Here is a 10,583-nt window from a genome sequence, read left to right on the forward strand (position 1 = left end):
TTTGCTTATGGTATCACCCTTTATGTGCAAGGACTTTTCTCTTAAAAACAAGTCTAATGCATAACACTTGGCAAAGCCCAGGAAGGCAGGCAGGCAGGCAGACAGAAAGCGATGGGGATCTTCAGAGGACCTCCTCCCTCCAGGTCAGGGATTTTCCAGATCCACCAGGAATCCTCTCCTCCAGAATCTTCCATTGCTCTGAGAAGCCAAGTGTCGGCACTTCTCCTAAGGCAGGGAGGAAGAAAGGGAGCAGACCCAGATAGCCAGAGGTACTGTGGCCATTCTAGGAGATCTCTACCGAACAGGGGGTACTCAGACCAAGGCCTGTCAGCCCCTGGGGCAGTGTTTGGGGCTGCTGATGGGCTGAGCCCTCTCCCTCTCATCCCAACTATTCCCCTTCTGCCTCTCAATTCTTCCCTGTGAAAGAGGCAGAGGCAAAGGAGGGGAGGGGCTCCCATGTCCTGCCTCTGACCTGTGCTACTTTGGACAAGCTGCTTGGCTGCCTCAGTTCCCTCTTTTGTAAAATGAAGGAGTAGGTCTCTTCTGGTTCTAAATCTAGGATCCTCTGTCATTCTTCTAGTCCAGGCTGCCCAGCCCTGCCCTGCCCAGCCCCCTCTCAGGGACCCCGCTCTCTATCCCCTGGCCCTGTCCTGCATTCTCATGCCATGCTCTGCCTCCTCACCTCTCCCTTTGTCAGCTCGTCTAGGAAGCCTGCCTGGATGTCCCCAGGCTCTTGTGGGTCCTTGTGTAGCCCATGGGGGGGGGGGGGGGCTTTGCTTCTGTGCTCAGCCCTTCCCTTTGTTCATGCAGGTCATTTAGGGTTATTTCCCTTTCCTGGCCTGTAAGCACCTCCCTCCAAAAGGCCCACTGTGCCCTGGAGATGTGCTCTGCTGGGGGAAGGTCCTATGGGGGGCTTTCCTGGGGGAGGGGACTACTCTCCTGTGGGGGGAGGTGTTATGGGGGGGGCTTTCCTGGGGGAGGGGAGTATTCTCCTGTGGGGGGAGGTGTTATGGGGGGGGCTTTCCTGGGGGAGGGGAGTACTCTCCTGTGGGGGGAGGAGCTGCTGTCCTGAGGGAGCATGCTCTGCTTGGGGGCCTGTTCTCTGGGGCCCTCCCTGAGTGCTTCAAGGCCTACCTCATGCTGCTTCAGTACAGGCAGAGGAAGCAGGATTTGGCAATGGAAGCAGCCTTCCAGAACATCATACTCTTCTTCCTTCTTGCCTTGAGCAGGCCAGGAGCTTAATGACATTTTAAATTCGTGGATGTCTTTCTTCTTTGAACGGACAACCCTCTCTCCTGTGGATGCTTGAGCTGGTTCTGCGTCCCATGGGACTGGAGAAGGCTGTTCAGGCCTCTTCAGCGGGCAGACATCAAAGGATCTCATCAGCTCTGTGAATTGGTGGCATTCATCCTGCTTGTGGGCAGTAAGAAGCAGCTGCTCACGGCCACAGTCCAACCAGACAACCTTCACAGAAATAGGTGGCTAGCCTATCTGCCTGGCGCCGGTAAACTGCTTTAGAGCTGCCCTGGTAGTTGGGAAAGGGAGGGACATCTATGAATGGGAGGAGGGAGGAATGGAAGGAGGGGAGAAGGCAGGGAGGGAGAGAGAGAGATAGGGACAGAGGGAGGGAGGGAGAGAGAAAAGGACGCAGGCAGGGATAGAGGCAGAGAGGGAGGGAAGGAAGAGGCACCTGTCGAAGGGTGGGGTTGGGGGGTGGGGCTACAGCTCCTTGTCCTTGCTTTTCTCAGGAGGGCCCTCCCTAAGGACATCACTGGGACCACTTGGTGAGACCCCTTTGAGGGCCTCTGTGGACCTGAGACTTTATTTCCCAGTCCAGGAGACTGTGTGCGTCTGGGCCTGTCATGATCTCCAGAATCTCCCTCATCAACTCTGAAGCTGGTGCCTCCTCAGTAGCCCCCAGCCTCATTTCCTGCCTAGCCCAAGCCCCTTTAGGCTCATCTCACCCTCCCCCTCTCCCAAGGCTTTATCAAGCTTTTTTTTATATGTTGTCTCCACCATTTAATGGAGAGCTTCCTGAGGGCAGGAAGTGGGGTTTTTTTTTGCCTTTTTTGTATCCCCAGGGCTTAGCACGGTGCCTGCCTGGCATATAACAGAAGATTAATGAATGTTTATTGACTGATTTGAGATCACCTTAAGTAAAGAATCCTGCTAGACTTCGACCCAAGAATCCTGCCTCCCACAGGCACAGACTCAGCCCAAAGGAAGAGGAAGAGGGGGAGGAAGGTCTAGTCTGCCTCCCCTCCCCACACTTTAGGCTTAAGCTCCCTGAGGGCAGGGGCTGTCCCCCTTGACCAGCCTGCCAAGAGAACCTGAGCCCCCCCCCCCCCACCTCCAGCTGACAACCTGGCTAGAAAGGGAGAGAAGGAAGGGGAGAGGAAGGGAGGCAGAGATGGAGGGAGAGAGGGAGGGAGGGAAGAGAGGGAAGGAGGGAGGCACGGAGGGAGGGAGAGAGGGAGGAAGGGAGAGAGGGAAGGAGGGAGGGGAGAGAAGGAAGGAGGGAGGCAAGGAGGCAGGGATGGAGGGAGAGAGGGAGGGAGGGGAGAGAGGGAGAGAGGGAGGCAGGGAGGGATGGAGGGAGGCAGGGAGGGAGGGAAGAGAGGGAGGGAGGGGAGAGAGGGAGGGAGGGGAGAGAGGGAACGAGGGAAGGAGGGGAGAGAAGGAAGGGGGGAGGCAAGGAGGCAGGGATGGAGGGAGAGAGGGAGGGAGGGGAGAGAGGGAGAGAGGGAGGCAGGGAGGGATGGAGGGAGGCAGGGAGGGAGGGAGAGAGGGAGGGAGGGGAGAGGAGGAAGGGGGGAGGAAGGCAGGGAGGGAGGCAGGGAGGGAGGGAGAGAGAGAGGCAGGGAGGGATGGAGGCTCCCAAAGGAGCCCCAGGAATTGGCCACATGTTGGAAGGTGGACCCTGAGGCTCTTAGAGAGGCTGAGAGTGAAGTGAGGACAGTGACCTTCCACCATCGTACCAGAAACCAGGTTTCATGAGCCTGATGCCTGACCCAGAACACCCCTGAGCACCTGCACCGCCTTGATACCAGGCCCAGCCACAACACCAGAGCAGCACATTCAGAGAGCACTTCTTTATAAATCTCTCGTTTGTTCCTCCTGACAATATTATATAGGGGATATTACTGTTCCTATTTTACAGATAGGGAAATAGAGGCAGGCAGAGGTTAAATGGCTTGCCCAGGGTCATACAGCTAGTAAGTATCAGGGCAAGATTTGAACTCAGATCTACCAGCCACAGAACCCCACAAAGTTCTAGAACATCCCCAATATCTTACCACTTGGACTAATCACTGAATACCACTTAATGTCCTGAGTGTTCCCACTGTCACCACCCCACCAGAGCATGCAGGGGTGCCCCCACTGTCTCCACCCCATCCAGCCACTCACCCAATGCTGGGAAAGCTTTCCTTCTGGAATGTCTTGTCTGCACTTCAGGCAGCTAACTTTCTTTCTGCCAGCTTTGAAAAACAGAAACAATGCCGACAATGACACCATCACATCTCTTTTCCAGTTCTCTTTGGCCGCTACTATAAGAGCAGAGTGCTGTACCCCCAACTCCCTGCAGCAGGGTCACCAGATCTTAGTGACTGAGTCACACCCCACTAACCCTGCCGCTTCCTAGCACTGCTGGGAAGTCCAGACCAGCTGAGCCTGCCTAGTGGGGCCAGAGGGTGGCACCTGTCCCCTGCCTCCCAGACATCTTCCTGAAACCACAGCTGGGTCAAAGGAGCTGGGAGTGCCCTTCTCCTGGGTGCTCCCCAAAGACAGTCCAACCAGGCCAGGAATCCATCAGATTCCCACTACTGGTCTTTAGAGTGCAGGCATGATGGAGCAAAGGGGAAGAGAACACTACATTTCTAACCTAGAACCAGCACTGACTCTGCACGAGCTGTTCAGGGTGCCCAGTTGGGCTTTCCAGAGCAATGCCAAAACTACCAGTCAGTGAGATGCTAGTGTGATACTTGAGTAGCCAGCTATTGCTAGAAAAACCCTGCCCCCAGCCCCTAACTGCAAACCCCAGTCTGCATAAGAAAAAAATAGACTGAGTTCCTGCCGAGTGTCCTGGGCCCCTAAGACATTTCCAAGGAATGTAAGCTAATTATCAGGAAAGCCTAACGATCTTCCTTTGTCTAACTGAGTGGTCTGAGAGACGACTCTATCTCGTCTCAACAAACCCAGCTGGAGCATCCCTGGGTCTGCCTATGGCCTTGAAGGATGAAAGCCTCAGCCCCAGATATTCTTTTGAATTATATGACTTCTGCCTTATCTTGAGCCTTCCTTGTTGTGGGAGTTATGGCAAGATGGACACAGGGATCCTGGGTTGTAATTTCAGTTGACACTTTGTCAGCTATCTGATATGTTGTATTTACAATCTACTTAAGGAGGTTCCTCTTATTGTATCATGGTCGTAAAAAGTGAAGTAACACAGGCTTGCTGAGTCTGCAAAATGACAATTCAAGAGATAATTAAGCACTGAATCCTGTATTCTCTATATAAACTACCCTTTCGCTTCAAACGTTGCCATTGATTTGGGAAGACCCCAATGGCCGCCGGCTAATAAACTTCTCCATTCAAAACTTATACTCTGTGGTGTGTCTCACTCGCTTCTGGTATAACACTAGGAGCTTGGCAAAAGCAGAAGCCAGGGCTGGCCCTGATATAGGGAGTGAGTGAAGAGGCAAAGCTGGAACCTGCTACTGCTCCCTCAAACAAGCTCTGTGACCTTGGGCACTCACTCTTTGGAAAGGAGCATTTCAGGAGGAGGGGGTAGGGGTGGATGAGGGACAGACAGATGAAGTCACAGAGTGCATCTATGGGGCCACTCCCATTTCACAAATTGGGAAACTGAGACCTAGAGCTAGGGTTCAGTAAATGAGAGGAGCCACAGACAGGAAAGTTGGGCAGCCGCTGTGACAGGACAATCCTCAGGCTCCTTCTTCTCCAAAGCCCTTGCCCTGGGGCCACTCACCTTTCCTGGGCTTTTTAGACCAGTCCATGCAGAGAGCTTCATGGCTGGCCAGCTGTGCAGGGAGGACAGGTGCTGTCTGGCCACCACAGCCGGTCTCATGCTCTTCCAGGCGGCTGAGTGGTATGGCCAGTTCACAGAATTCACATTTGATGAGGCGCTCTGGGCACTCAGCCTAGGGGAAGGAAGAAATGGCTGGCCAACTCTCCTCTCCATCCCCCCCAGGAGGCAAGGGCTTCAGCAAACCCTGGGGGCTGCGATCAGTCTCAACAATGTTCCCCAGGGCTGTGCATCACTGCCGGCTCTCATCTAGTGCCTGGGGGACCCAGCTGCTGGTTCAGTCACCCAGTAAGAGAAGGACTCAGCAAGACTCAGAGATACCACCTGACTCCCCCCCTCATCCACCCCAGAATAAAGAGTTCTAACCTCATGAGCATCTAGTAGATACTTCTGCATGCTTTGTAGACACAGACTGCACTGGACCTAAGTGTGGGAGGAGAGATTGAGGTCAGTGAGGAGGGGAACCTTGGGGGAGGGATTCAGGTAACCGATCTTTTGGGCCAAGCTGAGAGGGGCTGTATTGGAGAAGGGGTAAGGAGGGCTGCCCACAGAGCTGGGAAGGGACAGTGAGGAGTAGTTGGCTCCATTTGACAAATGAGGAAACAGGCATCACATGCTTAGCTCCCAGTTCCTGGGGGAGTTAATCTACTTAGGGCTGGATCTCCTACCCTGGGGGCGAAGCTGGCTCGATTGGTGATTGAATGCAAACTTGGTTCTCACACTCTATCCTGCCAACCCCAGGATTGCCGAGGCTGCCCATCCTGTCCATCTATGCCCCAGGGCTATCTTGCTATTAGCCCTGTAACCGCAGCCATTTGGTTCACCAGTCTGCTCCTCTGGGTCTAGGCTCAGTAAGCAAATTGGTATTACTATCTAATTCTCTCATGTCTCCTGACTTCTTGTTACTCCCACCTCAGCAGCCCCTGGACCCCAAACAAGGACACCCTTCCCTGGCCCCTTACTTGCCTCTATGTGTTGTCCCCATCCAAGGCACTCCTGAAGGGAGCGGCTGTCACAGTCCCTGGCTCCTAGATGGCTAGCTCTTCATACATGTTTTCATTCATCCATCCATCCATCCATCCATCCATCCATCCATCCATCCATCCCTCCATTCATCCCTCCATCCATCCACCCACCCATCCATCCATCCATTCATTCATGATGTGGGGTAGAGCTCATGTTAAGTTCTGGTCTTCTAGGTACCAGGCCAGGTCTCCTGGGATTCATCTCCCCACCTGCTTGTGCCCATTCTCTTGATGGTCTTTCATCTCTTCCTTCAGGATCACCTCCTTGCATTCTGGACAGATGGCTCGAAACCTCAGACAGTGGGCCTCATGGAGGAAGAAGTAGGCAGAGGGTACTTTCTTTTCACTAAGTGGGAGAAATTCAGATTGGCTTCATGTACTCAAACATGAGCCAACAACAGATTGGGCTCAGAGCCTGGTCCATGATGGGAGCTTAATGAGTGGCTGAATAATGATGCAGCCTGGTATTCCCTGCACGTGCAGGACCAAGACTGCCCTTTGGAGCTGATGAGCCTCCGGCTGGCCCAGACCCCATTCCAGATATGACCTCTTCCCCCTTGCCATCCTGCTGGCTCTTCTCCCAGGAGTGATGATGCTGGCACCGGCCCTCCCCTGCCATTCTGTAGGCATCAGTACCACTGTGGAGGATCCTGCTAGTGCCTTACCACACTCCTCCCCAACCTCTCAGCTCCTGGGCCTCCAGGGTCCTCTCTACTTTAGCCCCCAACAACAGCCATGCCTGAGACCCCCCTCATGACTACGATTCTTGGAGATCCTCTATGGCTGGACCCTCCTGTGTCTCCCTCCTTCTTTGCCTCCTCAGTAAGTTTCTTCCCCTTCCCTAAGACCTGCCCCCCTCCTCATTTGGATATCATGTCAGCTGTTTCCACCATGCCCCCTTTGGTCTCTGATCTCCAGCCCCTTCAAATTTTCACTGGGTCTGCCATGCCCACCCAACCTGGACCACCTGGACCACGCGATACCTTTTTTTTCTCCTCTCCCAGGCTCTTGTGTTGACACCTGAATCTTGTTAAGGGCCCCATGACCATCCCCAGTTAGTTCCATAACTATGCACCCAGCCTGGTGTGAGGGAAGTAGGAACTAAGAATCCACTTAGTGAGACCACCTTCTAAATGAATTAAGGCCCCTTAATTGAAGAGCCTCTCTGTTACGTGAGGAGAAGCCAGCTACGTCTCAGGTTGGGTGAATGAGGCATCCCTTCGGTAGCCTGGATGACTTTGAGATGACCTTGATGTGCCAGGGAGTGAACCCTAACGTGGTAGCAACTTGGGCCGGCCCCCCAAATCCAGCCCCTTGAGTCCTTCTCCAATGGCTAAGGGTCCATGCTGCCCGAGTGCTCCCACCTCTGATCCATGATGTGCTCCACTCCCTCCCCAGGCTCTGTCCTGTGCTTGCTGCCCCTACCCACACCACCATTCCCTACCATCTGCTTCTGTATTCTGTCCCTTATTAAAACATGATTGTTCATTATTCCCCATGGGCTGCCCACGTGATCTTTCCCATGAGTATCCAAAGAACCAGGTTTGTTCACCCTGATGCAACTGGAGGATACCCCAGGGAGGAACTTAACCTGTCAGGAGCCATACCTACCAGTGGGTGAGCCTCATGCACTGAGCCCACTGGGGAAAGCAAGGGCTGACAAAGGATTCTCATATCCCTTGGGAGAGGGCCCTTCTCTGATCACTAGCAAGGCCTGCCAGAATAAACCAAGGACATTGGCTGGGTATCGTGGAGGAGGCTTTTTCAGTGACTTCCCCAACCCATGCCATACAAGGGAGAGTCCAAGCCTTCTCTTCTCTGAATCCTCACATGCAACCTGGAGGTCCACAAGGACCTCTGCTGGAGGATCCCTCACTTCTCTCTCAGTTTTGCTAGAATGACTCTCCCATGTGTATCCAGTTCCTGGCTCCTTATAGGTGCTTAGTAGACACTTGCTGCCTGAGTGGAGTAAGACTAAGAGGGGAGAAGGGAGGCAGGGAGGTTTGAGGAGGCATCCCAATAATGTGGAGCTTGTGAGCTGCCAGAGGCAGACCCAGCCAGATGTATGAGGGCCAGACTGGAGCCTAGCTGAGCTGAGCCAGGCCATGGATGACACATCAGGCTCTGACAGGGGCCAGAATTGAGCAATTGACACAGTTATTTATTTAAATTGGAGTTGATTCTGTCTTCAGATCTGTAGTCTCTTTCCTACCACCTCCCCTCCCCCACTAAAAGTGAGAAAGACCAAGCCGCCTTCCAAACATGTTCAACTAAGCAAAACAATTTTTTTGACTGGCCCTGTGCAACAGTCTGCTCCCTCTGCCCTGTGAGTCTCTCCCCCCCGATAGAGGGCAGTAGGCTTCACCCTGAGTCTTCTGGAGCTGATGGGGGGGGGGGGGTTGAGAAAGAGAGGAGTGCACCTGAGGGACTGAGCCTTGGCAAACAGAGAGAGACAGAAACAGAAAGAGGGAGGGAAACAGAAAAAGAAAGGGAGGGAGAGAGAGAGAAGAGCAAGAAGAAAAAGAAGAAGAGGAAGAGGAGAAGGAGAAAAAGGAGGAGGACGAGGAGGAGGAGAGGAGAGACAGACAGACAGGGAGAGAAACAGAGTGAAGGGGAGAGAGACAGGCAGAGTAAGGGGAAAAGATAGACAAACAGAGATAGAAACAGAGAGAGGAAGGAAATAGAAGGAGAGAGAGAAAGGAAGGCAGAGGCGGAGGCAAAAGACAGGAACAGAGAAGTGAGTGGAGTGGCACCCGAAGCAGGACAGCATCCATTCTCCCACAGATTAACCTTCAGCCTTGTAGCCCCTGGGGTTTTTCCTCTTCTATGGTTCAGAGCTTCTTTCCAGCCAGAAGGGGCTGGATTTCATCTGCAAGATGAATTTGATCTACCCTGTTCATCCCTTCTGTTTTATTGCCATGTGCAGGCATAGTTCCTGACTAAGTAATTTCTCTGATATTTGGAATTTTCATCACTGTCTGCATTTCAGAAACAATAATTTATTGTAGATTTCTCTTGCTCTGAGTTTTGCTAGAGAGAATGCTGAAGGGAGGAGGGTTCCTCCAAATTCAGAGGGCCTGGAGGCTCCGACAGAGCTAAGCAGGCTTTCCACAGCGCATGGTTTGCAGACCAATTTGCTCCTTACAAATAGGACCTCATCTTATGCTCACAGCCCCCTAGGAGTGATGAGGGCACAGTCTTTGGGAACCCCTTGAACCCTTGAACTCTCCTTGAATCTTCCCACTTGATCTAGCCTTGGCCTGAGGCTATAACCATTAAACCCAAATGCCTACCTTGCCCAGTCCTCTATTGTCCAGCTGTTTCCCACCCTTAATCTTGTTTCCCATCCTTAATCCTGATCAAAATATCTATACCCTAGCTCTGTTACCCTAGCCCTTTATGGTCTGTCATTTCCATACAGCCTTCAGGTATTTCCCCCACCCTGGAGTCTGACCTCATCCTTAAGTCCCTCCCTAGACCCCTCTTCTGGTCACCCCAGACCACCCCTCAATCCCTCCCACAACCTTTGTGCATATAATCTCCATCTTGCCTCCATGAAGGTGGTCAGAACCAATCTAGCTCAGATGGGTCTGGCCCGCTTTCCTTACAGGCGTCGCAAGGGGTGGGATCTCTCGGGGCAGGCCTATGTGGCTAACTCTTAATAAACTTTATCTTTTCCCTTGGCTGAGAAAGCTTGAGTCGAATTCTTTCGGCAGGACCCGGTGTGTCGGTACTTTGGGGCGTCGAGCACCTCTCACCCCAAACCCTCATCAGGAGGAAGGTGTGCCCCCTTCTCTAGAGTTGTGTGGCCACTCTCCTTTCCCTCTTCCTCTCCCTCCCTCCCTCTCCAGGCTTCTAGTGAGGATTAGATTACCAAGACAGGACTGGTAAAAGCTGACAAACCCCAAGGTGGCTGCCTTCCATAATCAAGCCTCTCCCCACCCCAGCCCTTGCCTCCCAGCCCCCTGGGATCCTGAGGAAGAGGGGTTAGGTGGACCTTGGGGGGCTCCACCTGACCGCAGCTCCCGTGGCCTCCCAGTTCCTTCTTTTCTTCTTCCTCTCCCAGGGAGTTCATTGGGCCAGTGGCCAGGCCCCCTTCATGGAGGTGTGCTAGAAATCTTGTGGGAGCACAGTGTTCCCCCAGCAGCCCCAAATTCTCCCTTCCTGGCCAGCAGCTGGGCTGGGGAGGGGGTTAAAGGCACAGACTCTTACTCTTACCAGTTTGTGCAGAGTTGGAGGTCCTCTTCCATGGTCCTTCTGGGACTCAGTGCGTTTCAGTTTCCTTTAACGTTCTAACTAGGAAATGAAACTGAAACTAGCTGTGGCAGCAGCCTTGGCGCTGTCCAACCTCAGGGGGGCGGGAGGAAGAAATCTCACTTCTGTCCCACTGAAATCTGAAGATTCCCCTGCCCCGTGTCTGCTTGGATTTGCCTTTGGAAAGAGGCAGAGAGAGGGCTTAATCGGGGAGAGTCTGACAGGCTCCACCCTGGACCTGGAGATGTTGATGGGAC

At 53.3% G+C, this 10,583-nt stretch overlaps 1 protein-coding gene across 2 annotated transcripts; it reads right to left on the minus strand.

Moving 5' to 3' along the window:
- On the minus strand, nt 1–10,362 carry XAF1 (XIAP associated factor 1). Of its 2 annotated transcripts, none has more exons than XM_036756103.1 (7): nt 10,291–10,362; nt 6,283–6,418; nt 5,414–5,470; nt 4,991–5,162; nt 3,409–3,479; nt 1,135–1,410; nt 1–225 (listed from the first exon to the last, which is right to left on the minus strand). In XM_036756103.1, exons 1-7 carry the CDS (start codon nt 10,320–10,322, stop codon nt 145–147), a joined length of 825 nt encoding a protein of 274 aa, XP_036611998.1. In that variant the 5' UTR covers nt 10,323–10,362; the 3' UTR covers nt 1–144. The 2 variants fall into 2 exon arrangements, with proteins under 2 accessions (XP_036611998.1, XP_036611997.1); XM_036756102.1 differs by having other exon boundaries at nt 1,135–1,413.
- Between the last annotated feature and the right edge of the window lie 221 nt (nt 10,363–10,583).

The sequence above is a fragment of the Trichosurus vulpecula genome, chromosome 4, assembly GCF_011100635.1.
Source record: "Trichosurus vulpecula isolate mTriVul1 chromosome 4, mTriVul1.pri, whole genome shotgun sequence".
Classification (NCBI taxonomy): Eukaryota; Metazoa; Chordata; class Mammalia; order Diprotodontia; family Phalangeridae; genus Trichosurus; species Trichosurus vulpecula.

Bases quoted from the DNA above. Each gene is read 5' to 3' on its own strand.
- XAF1 (XM_036756102.1), bottom strand. From the start codon at position 10,322: ATGGAAGAGGACCTCCAACTCTGCACAAACTG. The intron at 3,480-4,990 runs GTGAGTGGCCCC...TGTTTTTCAAAG, and splicing joins GTCTAAAAAGCCCAGGAAAG to CTGGCAGAAAGAAAGTTAGC. The intron at 226-1,134 runs GTAGGCCTTGAA...TCCCTGCCTTAG, and splicing joins CTGTACTGAAGCAGCATGAG to GAGAAGTGCCGACACTTGGC.